General features: G+C 37.0%; 1 protein-coding gene across 6 annotated transcripts in view; it reads left to right on the forward strand.

Annotated features, from left to right (window-relative positions):
* Nucleotides 1–22,241, forward strand: part of ITSN1 (intersectin 1) — a 126,522-nt gene that overhangs the window by 98,264 nt on the left and 6,017 nt on the right. For 5 of the 6 annotated variants that reach the window (XM_083817695.1, XM_083817692.1, XM_083817693.1 and 2 more), the window contains 9 exons: nt 1,902–2,019; nt 5,735–5,926; nt 15,996–16,117; nt 17,003–17,109; nt 18,384–18,567; nt 19,020–19,118; nt 19,949–20,116; nt 21,209–21,421; nt 21,956–22,077. In XM_083817695.1, coding sequence (XP_083673821.1) covers nt 1,902–2,019; nt 5,735–5,926; nt 15,996–16,117; nt 17,003–17,109; nt 18,384–18,567; nt 19,020–19,118; nt 19,949–20,116; nt 21,209–21,421; nt 21,956–22,077 — 1,325 coding nt within the window. Of the gene's footprint in view, nt 1–1,901; nt 2,020–5,734; nt 5,927–6,244; nt 8,402–15,995; nt 16,118–17,002; nt 17,110–18,383; nt 18,568–19,019; nt 19,119–19,948; nt 20,117–21,208; nt 21,422–21,955; nt 22,078–22,241 lie in introns of those variants that run through there. The other variant, XM_083817697.1, reaches the window with a different exon arrangement.

Consider the following 22,241-nt stretch of genomic DNA (forward strand, 5'->3'; position numbering starts at 1 on the left):
AAAATTGTGCAAAAAGTCACAAAATAAGCTTCACTTGGCAAGAGCTGGCACAATTACCAGTTAACAGCTAATGAGCAGAATGAAGTTTTTTTTAGGTTTAATTTTTTATTCTGTACTTATCTATAATGTTGGATACCTTACCATCTTACGTTTAGTTTTCCAAGTGTTTTTTTTCATTAGAAATCCCCTCCCTATTCTTTTCACTCTCCTGTTCCAAGGCTGTAATACTAGTCTTTGCTCCTTTGTTGTGTGAGCACAAGGGCTAACGGAGCAATATTGGTGAAATAGATTGAGGAACTGATTAAAGATAGAAGCAACAACAACAAAGCAGTTTTAATATGATGACTAGATTTGGAGAAGGACATTAATATTAATTTTTTTATGCATTTAATTTTGAAGTGGCAGATTTTTTTAGAAGTATATATACTGTTAAGTTTCAGCCTAAAGTAAATTTTGATCATACTTGTCTGAGAGGTCATAGTAAAGGTGAAATAAAGTAAGGCAAATGTGTTAAGCATTACATTGCTGGGTGCAGTCTTCCAGAATATCTTAAAATGAATGATCTAGAAACACTTTAGATCAAATGTTTTCATTTTCAGTAAAGAAAAAAAGGGGGAGGGAAGTAGCTAAATAATACTTACATGTGTTAGATGATTTTTTGCATTATAATATCTATTTTGTTTTTAAAGGCGATATTCTACATGCTCAAAATTCTAAGTTTATTCTAACTACAAAAAAGGATAAGTAGCTAAAGTAATTATTAACATAGTTTTAATAGATTTAGAGGCAGAGATTTGATTCAAAGTTTTAGAATAACGTTTCTTACCTGAGAAAAATAAAGGATTTTTCTTCCGATTTTATTTGCAGTGAACAATGCAGTTGATGAAATAACAGGATGTAGTTTCTGTCAAATTTCTCTTATGCTTTGGTAACATAAGTTTTGTCACACTGGATCAGGCCTGCATTTGTCTGTCCCAGTATCCTCTTTCTGCCAGTGACTAATTGCAGCTGTGTTACAAACCTCAGAGCCCTGTTTTAGGTCAGGTGTGTGGTAGTCTGTTTCTCTCTCGGCACACACAGACCACACGCACACTAATACGTGTGTGCACCACATTTTTGTAGTGATGTTATCTGATTAGAGAGCATGAGAACATCTGGTATACTTTCCAGAAGCTTAACATCTGTTAATTAGGATCATTTGGATAGTATCTACCGGTATATATCTGTATTTGCCAGAGCTTACTTTTTGTTTGATTGGAATCCGGCTTGGGGATTTTGTATTTGAATCTGAACTTGACCCATTTTTTCAGACCATAATGTTTTACTGTAGTTCTAACTCTTGGTTAATGTGACAAATGTTTGTACTCCTGCTTCTGTTGTTCGGTCGGGAGAGACTACTACAAAGTAGAAACTGTTTCTTAAAAGAAAAGAAGTAATCGAGAATCTTAATCTCTACTTAAACTACTACAATCTAGGTATCAATTTAAATGCAGTACTTTCCATCATAAAAAGCATTTTAGTGTTGATATGCATTATTGCCATTGCTAGCCTAACATTCTAGAGTTATGGTTTTAAAAAAATCGAGAAATCTTTTAGAAGGAGCAGGAGTGTAGTTTTAATTATAAAGCACACAAATTAGGAAAACTGTTCAGTGAAAAATTACTCAAATTAGTAGTAAAAATTGTCTAGATGTTATAAAAGCTTACTTCATGTAATGGGAAGTATCATAACATATAAATATTGCCATGAAAATAGCTGACTGTTTCCTTATTAAATTATTTTTTCTTTCTCTAATTTGTCAGTGTGGCTGCAAGTAGTTAAGATATTGGCTGAACTGCCTTGACTAAGGATCTACTGATGTGCTTATTCCTCTTAAAAGATTTTTATTTTTTTTTTACTAGGCACGAGGGAAAAAGCGGCAGATAGGATGGTTCCCTGCTAATTATGTAAAACTTTTGAGCCCTGGTACCAGTAAAACTACACCAACTGAGCTACCTAAATCAACAGCATTACCTTCAGGTAAGCAATGCGTTTGCATTAGTGAAGTTTCTTTTGTAATGCATGTCATTTACAGTAAGACTTCTAAAAATAATTACAGACATTAAATATATGTCATAGTAGCCACTTTGGTAAAACTCTTCATTATTTATTTTTCTTTTAAATAAGAAAAGCATACAGTTGGTCTGTATATTTATTGTGGTGGTCCCTCAGGTGTAATCTTTTTGTGTGACATTACACCTTAAAGAGTAAAATATTCAAATTATCAGTCCTATTTGTTTGCTCTAATTGTAGTGAGGGAGCTTTTAAGGGTTCAGGATGGTCCATGGGCTTAGCAGCTGATGTATTTCTCATTCAGAACTTTCTAGTTTTCCTAAGCTGAAGTGTGAGAAAACTGCAAAGAGATGTAGCTTTTTGTCCTAGACAGCAACTTATTTTAAGGCTTATGAGTGGATACAGAATTGATAGATGTTTGTACTTGTAAAATCTATTTATTACATTTTCACCACGGGCAATATTAGTCTGGTGAATTCTACTGCAAGGTATAAAGCCAGGCAGAAGACTGAGAACAAAAAGTTAATTCCTTGTGATTGCTACAGCCTTTAACTATTTTAGGTTTGTTAGTTGGTGTGGTACCAGGTGGAGGAGATTTTTGTTGAATCAAAAATATGTAGAATAGATTTATTTTCTTCCATAAGCCACCCAGAAGACTTGCGGTGGTTGTCTATGAGTTTTTGTCCTGTAGTTAGAGTGGTAACTCAGCACTCAGACACAATACCTCAATGTGAAGGGAATTTTTTTGTTGTTTTTGTTATTTGAATTTTGACGGTCTGGGACTTTTTTACACATGCTAATAAAACTTTTGCTGAATAAACTTTCTAGCACTTTTCTCATTGCCTACAGAACATCATGCTTAATGGCATTCATTCTTATCAAATATAACTTGGTTGGAAACCTGTTATTTTGGAAAGTGAGAGGAAGAAATAGAACAATCTTGTCTTTCTATTATGATAGGTAGTCTAACTTTCTGTGTGGTTAATGTACGTGGTTAAGAGGTTAACATTTGAGAATCATCTTCATGGAGGAAGTATGTTAGTGAGGAATCTTATTGTAGTACTGGACATGGAAAACCTGAAGAAAGCCATTCACAAGGGTAGACTAATGCCCAAGGTGGTGTCCTGTGTAGTGTCTAAGTGTGCCATGACCATCTAGATTTTGAAGGTAGAGGTTCCATCAGAAACTACCAATATTAAAGCCTCCCCTTTGACATTTTGTTTGTTTTGATGTATGTGCTCTCCATGTATCATACTGTGACGCAAACCGCATGGTTTTAAACAATCTTTTTTTTTGAATTCTGTTGCATGGCCTCTTTTATTTTATAGTTTGGATGTTTTCTTAATTTCCAACTGCTTTGTACCTTTTCTTTTCTAAAGTTGCATAATGAACATGTCCTTCCCGGTTCTGAGAAATGAAAAGGGCTGTTACTGCTACCTGGAGAAAACCATGCACAAGGAAGTTCACAGTACAGGAATAGTGGGGAAATGGGTTTCACCCATTCTGCTTGTTTAAAGAAAAGCAATGTTATAGCTTGTACTTACCATGAGTGTACCTTGAGAACCTGGATTCCCTCTGCTGTTGACTAGTATTAATCAATAGACGGTATTTCTAAAACAGAAATAAATGGCTAAAAAGCACTGGAGCTCAGAAAAGATAGGCTTTAGCCTGCTTCTGTAGTTGGCAATGGCTTTTGGAGCTGTTGCTGTTAGGTGTTTAAACCAAGCGAAGAACTTTCTTGCTGGGACTACTCAAAGAGCTTTCAATATAAGATGAAGGTGTGTTTTAAGCTTTGTGACCAAGTGTAAACAAGATCAAGATGAGGTCAGTTCTTCAAGTTCAACTAAGGAATCCCAGTTCTTCAAGAACTCTATTAAATTACCTCCCCAGGTTTTAGGTCATTCTTGGGTTCCCATTGGATCCCATTTGAATCCTGTTGAGATATACTGTTGATACTACTGGACAACACCAAATTTCATAAAATTCTTTGAAGCAGAGGAGAAAGATCTGAATGAAAAAAATCTAGGAAAAGTTAACTCTAGAATGGGTTAAAAAATTCTTAATATGCATACTAAATGGTCTAGCTTAAACTTTTTATTGTTCATAATTATTAGTAATAACCTGTAAACATATAACAAGAATATTGTAAAATGGATTCACAGGTCTTTAAAGTGAAATATGTTCATCAATGCTGTTCATACATATAAGCTTATATTAGCACAAAACTACCTAAAGCAGGAGTACACAGTTATACATTTTTCTTTAGAAATGCTGATTAATATCCAGTATGTCAGGGAAATGTATGCTTTGGTTAGCTGATGTATTAGTTGATGTATTAGGTATGATGAATGCCCCTTTATCCTTTTAGTTTTTATTTTTATTAGTATTATTTTTTTCTCTTTTACAAGTAAAAAAGCTAAATTTTGAAATATATCCAGAGATCCCATTAAATGTAAAGTGTATTTGATTATGATGTTTGTGAACGGGCACAAAGTATTAACTAAAAGGAGTTGAATAATTTCCGGAATATAAATTCTAAAAAGAGGGAGGAACTATTTGCCAAATTTAAGTAAGTTGCTGGCTGTGTGCAAGAATGAAAATATAAGAAAATTTTAGACTGCGTATAACAGAGACAACCTGACAGCAAGGCTAATTAAATAGTAGTTTTGTGTCTTAAGGCAAAATACCAGAAGCCCTGTGACTTGGCATGGAGAAACCATCAGAGAAACAGAGAAAATTAGATATTTAAATAAACACTCCTGCTGCTCTAGATAATTAAGAAAATTACTCTATTATAATTGAACAGAAGCAACTGTATCCTGAGAACCAGTCAGGTTTGATGAGTTTCATAGTAAGAAAATAGGAAGTACGCTATTGGCTCCAACAATGGACTTAAATGACCTCATATGCTTTTTATTTTTCTCACCTTTCCAAAGTTTTAGTGTTCCTAATGTCTATAGGGCAGTACAAGGGTATCACCATTGGCTTTCTACTGAATAGCTCTATAGAGCTGTTGAGCATGTTCAGTGCTAATTAGAAAAGAGTGCCTTTCTCAGGCTTCAGGCAGTGGAAGTTCCCAGTCTATTTCCCAGACTTTTTTGTCCATTGAACAGTTCTACTAGAAAGGATACTTATTTAGAACAGGTTGGAGAGGATGCAAAATGCTAATTTTATAAATGTACTATCAATTTGATGCTTTTGTGGGCAAAAGTGTTTATATAAAGCTGAAGAGAAGTGCCAGTAGAAAGCTAACATCCTTGAAGTGTTTGACTTTTTGTTCAAATTTATTTTTTTTTTCAAACTTCTCCTACTGTCGAGCACTTCCTATGAAAAATTATCTTGGGTGCAGTTCCAGTAGGTTACACTGTTCTCAGTTCGCACTGTTGTGCTCTGCCCTTCCTATTGTGATCCTGACCCCTCAGTAAGCTGACTGAGAGAATAAAGCTACTCTGAACGTCTTTGTTATTTTTTAAATAACCTTGAGCCAATTTAGCGAGGGCTCAGATAAGTATTGGTATAGGGGAAGAGGAGAGAGGTGCAGGACCACAGTGGTACTGGTGCAGAGCAGCGTAGTGTCCTGGAACTATCCTGTGACATCTGTAGTGTTTGCAGTAGGTTTACGCGTAGCTTATGTTTTGCCAAAATATTACCAGTACTATAGAACTCTTCCTTTATCTTACAGTGTGCCAAGTAATTGGCATGTATGACTACACTGCACAGAACGATGATGAGCTAGCATTCAATAAAGGCCAGATTATAAACGTCCTTAACAAGGAAGACCCAGACTGGTGGAAAGGGGAGGTGAATGGACAAGTGGGTCTCTTCCCATCCAACTATGTGAAGCTGACAACAGATATGGACCCAAGCCAGCAATGTAAGTGACCCTCTCTGCTGTCATGCTGTGATTTTTTATGTAGTACTTTAAGATGAAACATGCAGCATTGCTGTGATTCTGCTGCGGTTTGCAGAACTCAAAGCTTCACCACTGCTGCACTTGTCAACGTCTCTTTGAAGACCTTCCGTAATGCAAACCTTATTTTATGTTTGTTTTATTTTTAGTTCCCATCCCCTTTGTAGCATGTTACCTTTTATCATTTTTGCACCATGCTGTTTACATGCCTGACTCATTTTCCTAGCTTGAATTTGCTCATTGTTTTGTTTTGCTTATGTGTTGTTTTCCTCCTTTTTCTAGGAATCATATGTTGTCCATCCCCCACTCAGGCTTGAAAGTCCTCAAAGAGACCCACTATCCCATATCACTGCCCAGAGGGATGATGGGAGATGCAGCCTTGATCATGTGGCTTCCAGCATGATCATCTACTGCCTTCTGAGTAGAAGAACACACTGCAGAGCAGTTTACCTCATTTTACATTAGTTGCATGTAATCGCAATGTTTGAGTTAATTACCTACAGATATAGACGCAAAATTAAATGAAACAAACAAAAAAACACAAAAAAAATCAGAGGATAGTGGGTCCTTTTGTGGCTTTCATAGTTACCAAACTAATTTTTCCACCTTTGCACAGGTGCTTTTGTAGTTTTAAGATTATTTTTAAATATATATTTTAGCCTTCTAAAGGAAAAGTATAAATTAAATTTCTTCATTGCAATTTTGTTTGTGCAAAAAGACCCACTATCGAGGAATGCTGCATGTGCTGTTAAAATTGTTCCAAATGTCCATAAATTTGAGACTTTATGTATCTTTCTTTTTTATTGTTCACTTGTCCAGTGTTGTCAATATGTCTTTTTTTTTATTATTATTACAAAAGAACAGAAGGAGTTAAATCAGTTAAAGGAACTTTAAATGTGCCCAATTACAGATAAGGTATTTTGTTGTAGTTCTTGTACTGTATGTATCAGGTGTTCCTTGTTGAGTGTATAATACATTGTGGAGAGAAGAAATTAACTTCCTTCCAATGCAAGAGATATTAACCTTGCATAATGTTGTTATCCCAGTTATGTTAATTTTATTTTGCACATTACTTGTAGCTGCATACAGTTAGAAAACATCCCAGTTTGTGTTTGTCTCAGATGTTTCAGTTTTGGCATTTTCCTATCAGAAATCAATAGAATGCTACATTCATGTGAGATTTGAGAATTAACTTTTTTTTTTTTCCATCTTGGTTACATGAAGTTTGATTTCTCATTTTTACTTTCTCATGACTATGGAACAACACTTTTTGAACAAGTAATTTTCCTGACAAGAAAGAATGTATAGAAATACTCCCTGCAATTAATTTCCAATGTTTACATTTTTTTTAAACTAGACTGTGGAATTTATACAAATTAATATTAAATGGAGCTTACAGTCAAGTTTATGTAGTAGGTGTGCTGTAGCTAAGCCATGTTTGTCTTTCCAGCATTAGTTACAAGCTCTTGATGAAATGCCTGGTGCTGTCAGTGCAGAAACCCTCTCTACCCAATGCCTCAAGCACAATATAGCAATTACACTAATTACTTTACCATTTCGTTATTTTCTGTTTTATGTATTTCATTTATTTCTGAATTTCATGCTGGCAGTGTTGTAGAATTTCTAATCCTACCCCATCTCCCTCCTTCTGACCCACCGTGCAGTGCAAAGAACAAGTGAAGCTCCGTATTCAATTGCACTTCAGTATTTCATCAATATGAATGTAAAATATATAAATATATAAAAACCTGCAGCTTTAACAACTGTAATACAGCCTTTAAAATTAGTTACATGTATAGATAATTAAATTCTTCATATAAAAGCTAGACTAAAATGTGTTTGTTGTCTTGTTGCTGTGAACACACAGAATTCACCAAGTGGCATTAGTGCATGTAATGAATTTGCCACCAGAATAGCCTGAAGCCCACCTGTTTAATTTCAGAATGACACTTGTGTTGTTTCTTTGAATATTATTTGCATATAATTATTCAGATTGATCATGATTAACTGCAAACTTTTGCACCTTTCTCTTTTCAATACTTTCTACATGTTACAAATCAGTAGATATTTTTGACACTATATTAGTAGATATATTAAGTATACTTTATTGTTTTACCATGGGTTTACATTGACTTAGGCTCTGTGTTATAAGCCAGAAGCTCTAGTCTTAAAACATGCACAATTGCACAGATTTTCTTTATTTTTAGGATAGTATTTGACGTGCACAAGTTTTTCATTTATCACCCTGGCATAAAAAAAAATCTTCGTCACAACCACTAGCTGAAAAATATGCTGCCTAGTATCTGACAGAAATTGAACGTAACTTAATACTTGTAATTTTCAGTGCCCGTTGTTTTGCTTACTGAGAACTATGTAGCCAGATTCTTCTCCATTATTTCAATATTTCATGCATTAAAATGTTATTTTAATGAAAGGGTATCTCTATGTTCCCATAACGAGCTATTGTGTTGAAAGATTTATAGCATGACTAAAAGCATTTGTCCAAAGGGACATTGTGGTTTTTATGACTTCAGGCTAGGAACACATTTTCTCTAAATATTGAAATATTGGCAATACTTTGGTTATAGGGGATTCAGGGGATTCAGATGCTGTTTTTTTTTTTTTTTTAATCATTATGTCAAGTAAGAAAAAAAACCAATTACAATATCTGCAGGTTACACGTTTTCTAACATGCTTCTTAAAAATGCTGAGAGTGATGTCTCATAAAAGGTTTTCAAAATCAGTGCCCTAAATGTTCCTGGGGTCAATTTTCCACTGAACTGAATAGAACAGCCTGAAGTTGTCCCTCTGTAGCCACGCACACTGGTATACGTTGTGCCAGGATTCCTCATACAGAAGAGTACTGTGTATTACTCGACAGAGCAACAGCTTTATAAACCAGTCTATTCTTGAGCATAGTTAACTCACAAAAACCTCAAAACACATTTAGAATGTCCTGGACAAAGATATTCAAACCATTGTGGCTTATATTGAAATTTGTTGTTGAAATATCTATGATGTTTATCTACTCAATTATTAAAATTCTTAAGCGTCCTACGACAGATCAGCATGGTAGTGTTTAATCTTCCTCATGATCAGTTATCTCCCGTGAATAGCAGAGGACATTATATTGCACTTATTCTTTTTTACCTGTTTGGATTTTTGTTAATATATATGAGAAAGGGAGTATGAAAGTTATTCTTTAATAAAGGAAATGGATTATTTCCATCAAAAAGAATAGTTTTTTGGGGTTGTGTCTCGATCCAGTTTTGACTCTCTACTCCTCACTGGTTTATCTGAGAAGATGTTTAACCTCCTAAATCACACAATCCCCTCCCAAAAGCCACAGATCCGGACTGCAGCAAGCAAACCTTGTTGGAACAAACACTTGCCTCCTGGGATGGAGATGTGCCCACGCTCTTGTCTCTTCAGTTCTTGAATTTTTGGCTGCAAAGCCAACAAACACTAATCCCAGTCAGGGCTGAAACAAGATCTACATTGTCAAAGATAAGAAACCATTCAGATGATTTTCATTTTGATGAAATCTTAATGAAGATTTAAGTCATCTTAAGTCAATATTAAGAAAAAGAGCAAGAGCAGTGTCACTAATGCCTAATCAATTGAATGCATTCTTTATATTAATTTTGATTTGTGAAGTCCCTGGTACCATTGCATCAAATCAGGAAAAGGAGCTGTCAGCTGAGGGATGTAGATGAGACTAGATTTAGGGATTACTGCAACTGGTGGTGGGTTTTTTTCCTTCACAGTTTTTCCGTTTATCTAGAGAAGAATTTCCTCTGTGTTCAGATGCTCAGGAAGCATTTCAAGGGATTTGTTAGTATCAATTCCAGTACTTCAAATCTATCCAAGGCAACTCACGGTCTGTGATGCTGGTTTATCAAGAATGATCTGCTTTGCATTCAGAATCAGATTTATTTAAATCTCAATTCTTTGGAGTTTCAGTGGTATCTCCTTCAGTCCCCATGAGCTCACTGAACATGTTTTAAAACAGCCTATTGCCATAACCTTCCTGCAAGGCAGCAAAGTGACTGCATGTTCTGATTTTGTTCTCTGTTTTTAAGGCAGTTGTTTAGTTCTTCATGATTGTTGTCTCTGGCTCTTTAACTCCTTATAACATATCTCAAATATTATCGGTTTATGGTAAGCTAAACAGAGAACGCTAAGACCTTTTGATTCTAAGCCCTGAAAGAATATTTTCAGAAGATTGTCTTTGATGAAGTTAAGAAAGTAAATTATTTTCGTGAAGACTTAATTTCCTGGATGTAGATCTCACAGCCTTTTGTACTTGTTGTTAGTTTGCAAAGGAATATTTTGCCTGGAATAAGGATTCATTTTGAGTTATTGTCTACATGAGGAGAAATTGTGAGAGTCATCTTAACTTTACCTGGCATAACCTAGTAATGTTAATAGTATGTGTAGACATAATTCTAATAGAGGCAACAAATTTCCACCATTTGATACAGCAAATTTCATGGCTGTTTCATTCCCCTCCACGTTGTTAAAAAAGAGAACAAAACCCAAGAAGTAGCAGTTTTGCTTCACCTCAGCACAAAAATTCAGATTGCAATGTCTGTGTGGAGCCAGAAACTAATTTGAATCAAACATATAACTCTTCTTCTGTAACTTCTGTTAAGCCTGTGGAACAACACGGATTAGGAAGTCAGATTTTAGAACAAGTTTAATCTTGTGGAATTATTTGAATTAAACATTTCATGGAAAAGGTATTTGATAGCGTGTTTAAGTGGAAAGATGTTTGTACCTGAGGTAGCTCTTCTACAGCAAGTGAGTTCAGAGTTTTTAGAAGGTGCTGGATCCCCCGTAGCCCTGTGAGACTCTGTGATCAAAGGATTTGGCTCCATTTTCCAGCATGAGTTTCTCATTTGTTTCTTCATGTCTCCCCCACCTTTTTGAGTCAGACCCCTCAGCAGCAGCTGTACCCAGCAGCAAGAAGCAAGCTCTCTGCTTATCCTCCATTCAGTTCCTGACCTGCGTGTTTGGTTTGTACCCCCTGATGCTGCCAGCTCCACTCATACCCGCCAGCATACAGCTGTGAACTGGTGCCAGCATGAGCAAAGTACTGGTCTGAACCAGACTCACATCAGTGCCACAGACAAAGGGTTTCTGCACCCTGACCCTACTTGCTGAAACCTGGTTTTGTGTTTTTTTTTTTTCCATCACATTCTTCTCTGCCAAGTGCAGTTTTCTCTGCTAAATAGTTTCATGTGTTGGAGTAATTCTGTATCCAGATGAGCGTTAAAATCCATCTGGTTTGATTACTTCATTTAAGTTTTTTTTTTAGAGGGGAAGACCTGAAGCCAGGAAAGGTGATGGCTGGATATTGGCATGAGGAAGTGAAAATTTAATAAAATGTTTGAACTGTTAGAATACTAGTTACCACATTTCTGACCCCAAGTGAAGTACCTGCATGACATCTTTATTTTTGCTGCTGACAATGTAAGACTGGATTGTGCGGTTCCTTCAGATTGGACCTGTGCCTTATGCTCTTGACTGATTTGCTGTTACTGTACAAGTAAGTGGTCAGGGGCTCAAGATAGGTCCTGGGTCATAATTCAGAGGTGAGATTTCAAGTTATCTGATGTGATAAACTAGTCCAGGAATCAGTTAAGTCTGCCGCTGTATGTTTTTAGATGTATCCATGCCCTCACACACAGGATTTTATTCTCCCTTAGAGGATTCTGGAAGGGGAGTGGTGGACACATTCTCTTAGTTTCTGAAAGGATTTAGAGGGTTTCTTTCCCAACTGTCTCACCTGTCTTCTTCCCCACCTTCCCTTGATTTAATTCTAAAACAAATTTTTGCATAGAAAATAAGGTACTAACGCAAAGCGCTGCAGAAAGGTTTTGCTGTTGCAAAACGAAGATTATGGTAGTGAATCAAAATGTATGTTTTTGAATACTACGAAACTAGCATTTAGCACTCAGGCAAGTTTTAGAATTAAAAAATAAATAAATAAATAGAAAGTGTTACACAAGATCCTTGAGTTTGTTTTTTGGCCTGTGTGGGTTGGCAGTGGCAATCCCTCTCCCTGGTAACAGCTGATCAGTGTGAACAGAAGGAGGAGGTACATTTGTTGCTGGTGACGGGTCTTAGTGAAAACAAAGCTGTGTTTCATATTTTGCAAGTGGGACTTCCCAGGCTTGTTTCTTTATCCTACTTCTGTACGTCCTGGAGGGAAATGCTCTGCTGTACCAGTAAGTGGGCATGCTAGTCCTGTTAAGAAATTCTAAACACGCTGAAATCACTGAAAATAGCTGTGAAATGTAATTTTGCATCACAGAAGATAGAGAAGGAAAGGTCTGTTGGATCACCAGCTGTCCTCAGCAAAAGCTTGAAATAGTCTCAGCAGCAGGCCCATCCCGCAAGACGTGCGCAGGAAATTGGTGGTTGTATCTGAAGTGAGTTGATAAGAAGAATGAATGCACAAACGCTGTAATCTGTCTGAGGGAAGGAATGCTACTGAGGTGCCAGGTGTGCAATTTCTCCTTGCTTAAGCTTTTGGAGGAAAACCATGATGTAATTTTTTACTGCTTCTGGTTCCCTATAATAGAACCGACCCCTGTCTACTGTGATCTTGTCGTTACCGACTGGGCCAGTATGAGGTTTCTGTTGAAATCTGGCAGTTACATTGTTTAGAAAATTTCCCCAAATTAGAAGAAATCAGAAATTGTGCCTATCTATATAGATCAGTGAGTTCCACAGCAGAACTGTCTTTTTGAAGAGGCACAATATGGTGGATTGCTTTCAGTCTTAGCGATTAGCTAAGACCCATGTTGTCAAGGCTGTCTTTGCAAGAAAAAGGGAACAAAGCATTTATTTTTTGGAATGATATTTTAAATTATTGTGTTTACATTTTTAGAATCCCTCAGTTTTGCAGGTCCCATGGTGATGAGAAATCAAAGTACAGATTTCTAGGTACAGCGCTCATACACAGGTTCTGTAAGTCCAGACACAATAATCAGTCTGGTGAGCATGCATGCGTGCCACTGCTTGGATTCATAGATGTTACTCGACTGAAGGGCAGAAATTTGTGTATTCACTGCACTGTGAACAATCCGAATTAGCTATCATAAGTTCTCCGTTCTCTTCTGAATTTACTAGATTTTTTGTAGTTAAAGATTCAAATTCATCTTCTGCAGCCTTTCAGATGGAATCCAACACTTTCACAGAGTCAGAAAGAAAATACAAAAGAATGGGGAACTCTGATAACTAAAAAGGCAAATTGCAGTGCTTAATTTTAAGTAGCTGAATGGCCGTGTGCTTTAGGGACTGTGAGCTTTAAGCTAGAAACCAACCAGTTCTATGCTAAGGTAAGGTGCTGGACTTCACCCATAGCAGAACATTCCCATTTGTCAGGGGGAATGTGTGATATCAAGAACACTTCACAAGGAGTTTCTTTTAATGGAATGAATTCATGAATGATATTATTACAGCTGCATGTGGAATTTGGATGTTCATAAAAGTACTCTGCACAGTACTTTGGCTTCCATGAATAACTAGCTAGAGCCCTATGGCCTTGACATTTCAACTCGAAATGGAACCCAGCTCTTGTTTGGTGCTTATGATGCAAAGATGAGAAAGTTCTTAGTATCTGTGTACCTAATAAAGAAAATCCTTTATGAGAAAAGTCCCTCCTGCATATTCTGCTCTAACTGAAGTAGGCTATTTTCCCAAATACTTAGTGTTCAAAGACAGGCCATCTGTTGAAGTTCAAAGTAGCCCGTTTCAGTCCCAGCTGGCTATCTGTCAAGCTAGCCACTTAAATATTGTGGTTCAAAATGTTAAATGCTTCCTCTAAAAGGCTGGTGGTTGGAAACAACACTTCAAGCCAAGGTCATCAGCATCTTTGAACACTAAAATTCCCCAGTCTCTAGAGAAAAATCATTAAACACTTTGTTCACTTTTAATCAAGCTGACACTGCTTGGGGAGAACTGATTCTGTTCATTAGACCTCTGATTTACATAACTAAGAAAGCGCTTTGAAGCAGTCATTTATTAAACAGAATTGAAACTTTTGGCTTTTGAAAAGTGCCTGGTATTTTGATTATTTTGACATTAAGTTGATAACTGATATTTCTCAAAACCAACCTTTTTATTTTGAGCAAGGTTTGAATCGTGTATTTTAGAGGACTGCAATATACAGAATCCCAAAGGAGCATTATCAGTATGCTACGCTTCCATTCTGATCTGTGTTTATCCTAATATAGAGGAAATTACCTTGATTGTCTGTATCTACTTTTTTTTTTTTTAAATCAAACTTTTCATAACCTTTTCTGGAGCACAGATTAGTGAAAGCAAGTAGTTCCAAAAGTAGTTCATGAAAAATATAATGGTGATACTTGTGGACCGTGCTAGCTGCATAGTGCAGAATCAGCTCCTGAATTACATTCAGGAAGCTAAAAATGTAGGAAATACTAAAAATGCAAGAGATACCATCTACTTATTAACTTTATATGCAAAGAACTGAAAGAGTTGTCCAGGGCATGATATGATTAGGAGCAGTAGTGGTTTGCTTTATGAAAGCATTTGAGAATGTCTGAACTAAAAATACACCTATTAGATCTCATTGTGTTGGTGTAATGATTGATGCTGGTGAACAGTTAAAAATAAAAAGCTTTGACCATTTTAAACCCCATGAAGCAGAGGTCTCACTGAATGTTTTCAGTCAGATCCTTTTCAGTAGGAAGAACTGTTTTGATGGGGAATATATTGAATTTGCCAATACTTTGTTGAGGGATTGGGGGAAAGAATTAAACTAAAGAATATTGATTGTGTCAAGTCAATATTCAAAGAAAAGCATTTTAAATGTTCTTCAAAGCAACTTTATTTTTGAAATACATTTTTTTTTTATTCAGAAACATAATGAAAATAGTGTTACAAGTGTTGAAAGGGGAAGAAAATATTTTGCTTGCCAGTTTCAGAAGAATTGAATTGATCTATGTTGAAAAAATACTGTCCTACAGGGAAAAAATGTAACTAAACATTCTGTTGTATTTCAGAATAGAAAATAGAATGTGAAATTTGAAATTTATTGTAGTATAAAAATTCTAAAATCTACACAGGGCAAATACACAGGAGGTGGTTTGCAAAAACAGAAGGAAAAACCTGGTAGAAGATGAGTTCTTAATTATGAACTTTTCTCATGGATTTAAAGGTATAGGAGAACAATAATCAACCCCTTTGGCTTGGTCTATAAATTAGTGAAATGTGTGAGGTGATCTCCGCTGACCTTCATGGGCTTTGGCTCAGATCCTTCAAATTTTTTGAAGCAATTTTTAATTGAAATGTGAAGAAGTAAATAAACCCTACAGTACCATCTTGATGAGGATGCCTATTTTGACTAGCATGATTAAGGCTAAACTTGAATTCAGAGTATAAATATGCTGACAGCTGAAATTCCAAAGTGCCCATCAGAGCATTAAGGGTCACTATAGTTCTCTTCCTTAATTCGATTCCCTTTTAGGACAAACCTATATGTTCTTTGGCAGTAATGCCAGGTGAAGTCTTTGCCCCCTTTTTTATTAACAGTAATGCATTTGGAGATTTATTTTACAGTGTGGTTCCAGCTGAATGACACACCTAAAGGGACAGTGAACTTCGGAGAGAGGTTGGAAATGGGCAGGTAGTGGTGAGGGGGACTTTTAAGGTTTGCCACCAGAGAAGAGACATTTTTAGAAATCCTGTTAATGCCACAGGGAAGTCTGTTTTAGTTGTGTCTGGACTGCATGCTTTCATTCTAATGAGACCTCCATTCACTTGCCTTATTAACTAATTGTCACCTAGAAATGGCCTTGATTAAAAAAAAAAAAGTTAAAGACAATGTTTTGAGACACTAAGGGATAAAGTATTGTAAGCATTGTGCTATTACATGTGAATTATGATTAAATGAAGAGGCAGTAGTTACTGTTCATTAAGCATTATTTGACCTACTACAGATCTGGATCAATTTGAAAGTGACCATAAGTAAAATCTAGGATTCTTTTGTGTTTTCCAGGGTGTGCAGACTTGCATCTTCTGGATATGTTGACACCTACTGAAAGGAAAAGGCAGGGATACATCCATGAGCTCATTGTCACAGAAGAGAACTATGTAAATGATCTGCAGTTGGTCACAGAGGTAAGAAGGTGCAGCATTTTTAGGAGCAGGTTTTATTCACTCATGTTTTTGAATGGATCAATAATTTCATTGTGCAAAGTCATTTGACATCACTGGTCTGTTGGAATTCCTAGGAATGATCTGTATTAAATCTTCATATATACATATATGTGTGTATGGGAGTGTGTGTAACTAGGGGTAAGCCCTTGTGTTACCATCACCAAAACACTGATGTTTAAATTATCTTTCCAATAAACACTTTTCACTCCAGATTTTGAAGTTTTATTTCTCATGTGTAAGCTCCTAAAGCTTGAAGCACATTATGTGCCAGTTTCCACATTCACAGTAGCACTCAGTTATCATTTACTCTGCTTCTCTTTAAATGTTACAAATTACATCTCGTATGTGAAAAAAAAAAAAGGGAATTTGTATAGGCTTTTGATGTGGGTAATTCTTTTCATAGAGAGTGAAAGCTCTTTTTTGAAAAAGAGGTCAAGGTATGCAAGCCTGAGACACTATGAGGTAAATCACAACTTCCATAAAGGAGTCCAAATTCAAATGTATTTTCAGTTGTATTATCAAAGTAGTTCTGGGATATTTTACAGGAGACCTCTAACTAAAATTCCCAAGCTTAAAACAGATTATCCGGGTCATAATGAACACCACCAACACCAATTCAGATCATTCTCTTTTAAATATGCCTCTCACAAAGATATTGTTAGGGAGCACCATGGATCTTTAGGGCATAGTGCATGCTTGAAGTCTGTTCCACTGAGTATCATGTGCTACTCTGATGTAACGTTGTCTTGCCTCCAGACTAAGGAAGTCTTAGACATCATCAGCCTTAGTCACTTTAATTATACTTAAGATATGCTTTCTAAATTGCTTAATTTTCTGAATCTATAGATCTTCCAGAAACCACTAATGGAATCTGAGCTGCTAACAGAAAAAGAAGTTGCTATGATTTTTGTTAATTGGAAGGAGCTGATTATGTGCAATATAAAACTACTGAAGTAAGTTTTTTTTTCCCTCCGTACTTAGCAACTAAAAAATCATGGTCCTCTCCCCCCAGTTCTACTTTTAGCTGCATGAAAATATTTGCCACTTACAAAAATAGTCACCAAAAGAGTATTTGCATTTACTTTGCTCTTGGTGAGCCTGTACTCCAGAAGGCAAGGTCAACTTCTCCTGAAGAGCGGTGCTTGTCAAGGCTACCCACAGTCCATACATTTACTTCCCATTATCTCTGTCACAGCCCAATACCCAGTTCCAGTCTTATTATCTGTGAATGGAAAGCAAAGTACAACAGTCTCTGCCTCCTTTATTCTGAGTTAGCTGATGTATTCCTTTAGTTATTGTAGGCTTATAACATCTGAATGAGCTGTTTTTTGAGAAGTGTCACCAACAAAGCCTGGTTTCCTATGGATTTGTGTCCAGTGTACCCTGCACCCTTCCTTCCAAAGTCTCCAACTACTGCAGCCCCAACTCTCTACCATGAAACTCCACACAGTGCAAGTACCCTTATTTCTCCCTTCATTCTCTGTGGCCTCTGGTGGATCCTGTCTTCCTACCTGCATCTTTCTCACCCATCCCTACTGCTTCAGCAAGGCACAGTAAATTCTGTGGCTGGTTTGGAGGCATGCTCATCTGATTGCTCATCTGGCCATTGCCAGGCAAAATGAGTGAGGATTGAGATGAACATCTTCATAAGCAGGAGGATTAATAAACTTCCTTTTTTTTCCCTACTGAGCTGCTATTTTTTATTGAACTTATAGAAACTTAGAAATTTTGAGATATCTTCTCTTTTGTAGAATGTGTTTGAAAATGGCCCCCAAGATGATAAGTTATGACAGTGGTAGGACAAAGACAGTCAGCTTGATAACAATAAACCTCCTTTCCTTAGGAAACCAGGCTAAAAACTGGGTAGCTTTGGGCTTAAGGAAGTGGTACTGTTTTTATCCATCATTCAAGAGCATATCTGTCCTCTCTAAATGAATAGAAAGGGAAATTACATTCCCTTTTATATTGTATCTAATCTGGCTTTGTGATAAGTTAATACCAAATTATAGTTTGGTGACCTCAGGAGGGAAATGATGTTGGCCGAGGGTGCAAAATTGATTGTTATGTTCTTACAATATGCAGTAAGTCTTGTGGCTGATCTATTTGTTATTCAGAGGTCTTCTCATTTCAGTAATGAGTAAGAAGCAAATAATTTATTTTATAAATCAAGAATTGTTGTTTAGTGGTCTACCTACTTATAAAACACCCATGACCTTTTCATGTTTAGGGCTTTGCGAGTGCGTAAGAAGATGTCTGGGGAGAAGATGCCAGTGAAAATGATTGGTGACATACTGACAGCCCAGCTGCCACACATGCAGCCGTACATTCGGTTCTGTAGCTGCCAGCTCAATGGGGCAGCACTCATCCAACAGAAAACAGATGAAGTCCCTGAGTTCAAGGAGTTCGTTAAAGTAAGAGAAGAAGCAAACACCATAAATTTTACACACCATAAGTTTAGCTCATCACTTTGCTAATTTGCTGTGTATAGTCTCCCTCTTTTGGGCTAGAATGAAGAGTCTTCAGGCTTAAGCACTCATTGAAGGAATGCATTTTTTCATTAAAGGAATACCTTTTTTTCAAAAAACTGTAGAGCCATAAAATACCTTGTCTAGAAATGTTTTTGCAGTTACGAGCTGGGACTTGGACAAATAATAATAAGAAGAGGCCCTTCTCTTGTACAGGCAAGATAGGTGAAGAATACTTTGTAAAATACAACAAATTCTACTGCATTGTTTGTGATCTAACAGATTTAGTTGAAGCATTATGTTCATTTGTTGCCTTACCTTTTCCTTTCTTAGAGGAGCTTATTTTGCCAGGTTTTAAGCAAACTGACTAACACCATTTTACCTCTCTAATGTTTCAGAGGTTAGCAATGGATCCTCGCTGTAAAGGAATGCCACTATCAAGTTTTCTACTAAAGCCTATGCAACGGGTAACAAGATACCCACTAATAATTAAAAATGTACGTTCTTTTGCAAAGATGATGTTTTTGATGCTGCTTTGCTTACAGCTTAATTACAGGATAGTTTCCCTGTTTGTGTTGAGCTTTGTCGCTCTTAGATACCTGATATACTAGGGAAAGTGGGGTGCCCTTCTATATTTGATCACACTAAGAGCAAATGCAGTAACTCATTTGGCTTGAAAAAAATGACTCTGGATTTCTGCTAGAAACAGAGGTGAAACTTGTACATAAAGAACCAAAAGGCAACAAAAAAAAATCAGAAAATGGGAGTAGTAGGTCTATCTTATGCTCATCGTTGCCTTTTTCCAGTGTCATTTCCTCCCCATAGTCTCATAAATGGCATTCATTGTGCAAGCCTGAATACCAAATTGTTGCAAGTTACCTTACTGCACAGCTTACATTACCGGATAATTTATAACCCTTTCCTAACTTTCATTTGTTGCCTAACACTTGTCGTCCTTAATACGATTGAAATTGACCCCAAAACTTCGTAGGAAATAATCCAGTTACAAATTGGATGTTGGCATTTAAGAGACTCCTTAATCAGCCGTGGACATGTTTCTGTGGCTGGAATTTGCATCCTTATGTCAGAAGAGTGAGCAGTGTGCTGATGGAAAGGCTGTGCAGACAGGCACTAATTTCAGCTGTTCACATACCAACTGTGAGTTTGTCTCTTATTTTTTGTGTTTGTCAAGCAGGAAGAGAAATGTGGAACATGCTGGCTAGCTCTGGTGAAAATGAAGAAATGAAGCAAGAGTTCAGGGCTGTCAAGATGAACACATTTTAACTGCAGATAATAAAAAGGGCTAACATATTTTATTTACCTGTAGATAATAGAAAACACCCCTGAAAACCACCCTGACCACAGTCACTTGAAGCATGCTCTTGAGAAAGCAGAAGAATTGTGTTCTCAAGTAAATGAAGGAGTGCGGGAGAAAGAAAATTCAGATAGGCTGGAGTGGATCCAGGCTCATGTTCAGTGTGAAGGCCTGTCTGAGGTAAACAACATGCTATCTAGAGTAATGCAAATGTGGGCACACTTCACTGTTTGGGAAGAACCCATGGCTCACATATGGCACTGCATCAAGGGACAAATGATGTAATCAAATCGTATAATCTTTACTCATTTGTTTTCATCCTTCTTTGGTTCCCTTTCACTCGCGCATGTAATCCTTTTTGTTGCTCTTGTTATTGTCTTCTATGTGATAAATGCTGCTTTTGTTTCCTGCCTCTGGACTAGTGCCAGATTAAATGCTGCAATTTTCAACCACCTTTCAGTTTCAAAGCTCTTTACAATACAGTGACAGTTGTACTGCTGTATCTCATCCTGAAGCCATACCTGACCATCCTGGAGTTCTTTAAAACTCATCACAGAAACTATTTTCTGTGATAAAACGTTGTATACATTTTGAAAGCTCAAGAATACTGATCAAGTCTCTCTCAAGACTTTACCTAGAGAATCACTGTCTACTAATGCACATTAGTTTTTGAGGTAACATGCTAAGCTTCTCTACTGAAACTATAATGAAAATATTTGTGGTGGACAGAGGATACTTTGATGGCCTCCCTGTTATTGGTGAAGATACTAGAGGCAGACAGATCACAGCTTGATTTTCAAAATATACATTGAGCTTTCAGTTCAAAAGATGAAAAAATAATAAGTGCTGCTTGGTTTATGAACTGGAGAGCACTACATTTCTTCTTACAAAATCTAACTATTTCAGGGTCAAAGTTGTGTTCAGCTTGTTATAACTACTGCCTGAAGGGAGATGGCTGCGTCATCAGCTCAGTTCCAGTCACAGAAATGCATGTGTGTGGCAGAGAAACTCAAAAGGAGGCACAAATGCTTTTGGCTTTTCTCTGACTGCTCAGGACATGCCCTGTGCAACTGATGGGATGCCTTAATTTTCATATAGTGTTTCTATGACATGCGCTGCTTATCATGCACAAGGCAGAGACATCGCTCATCATCCCTGTGACACCACTTAAAACTAACATCAGGACTCAAAACTATATTTGATCTCTTTCAGGGGAACCTCGATTGTTTTACTTTATACAGTGCGTTGTTCTTCTTCTTCTACTTTTCGCAGCAACTCGTATTTAATTCTGTTACAAACTGCTTGGGACCACGCAAGTTTCTGCACAGTGGGAAACTCTATAAAGCCAAGAGTAACAAGGAACTGTATGGCTTTCTGTTCAACGATTTCCTCCTCCTGACTCAGATCATAAAACCTCTTGGCTCTTCTGGCACAGACAAGGTCTTCAGCCCCAAGTCTAACCTGCAATACAAAATGTACAAAACTGTAAGTACCATTCTTAAGCAGTGATTAAGATAGTTATATGCTAACAGTGGTACAGGAGGCAGCAGCCACTGTATACCGGACGTGTGGGCAGTAGCCTTTGTATAGAAGAGGTTTGAAGGCTTTGGCATATGCTGGGGATTCCAGGGACTGATGGTGAGCAAGCTGGTTGTTTGCTTAGCTAGATGAGAGAAGGTGCTTGTGATGATTGGCGAAAACAACCTCTTCAACAGAGGTTGTGTGACAGGGAGTGATGAAGAGAGTAGTGTTTGCTGCTTCTTATGGGAAAGGAGAGATTTCTATGCTCTGTAAGGCTGTTTTCTTACTTCAGGAGAAATGTTCCCAGACTGTGGAGGCACCAATATGTTTAATAAAAAGAAAATTCAAAAAATGACATATCTGAAGAAAGACGGGAGGCAGGCTGAAGGGGAGAGGTTATTGTAGGCACAAAAAAAATCTGTTGTGAATTGCTCTTTATTGAATGCATCTGTTCGGATATTGTGCGATAGAACTCTAGCTTTGCCTAATGTTTTACAGCCCATTTTTCTAAATGAGGTACTAGTAAAATTACCCACAGACCCTTCTGGAGATGAGCCCATCTTCCATATCTCCCACATTGATAGAGTCTATACACTCCGGGCTGAAAGCATTAATGAAAGGTAAGTACCTGCACAGGCCACATTAGTCCTGAATTTGAAAAGTCTGATGCAAATGTATTTGATGTACACATGCATAACAGTCTCCAAGCAGCTAATATCACAACACTGGAGAATTCCTTGTGCTTGAGAATATGGTGATACTCATGAAAAGGATGGAGAAATAA

The sequence above is a fragment of the Anser anser genome (genome assembly GCF_964211835.1).
Source record: "Anser anser genome assembly, chromosome: 1".
In the NCBI taxonomy this organism is placed as follows: domain Eukaryota; kingdom Metazoa; phylum Chordata; class Aves; order Anseriformes; family Anatidae; genus Anser; species Anser anser.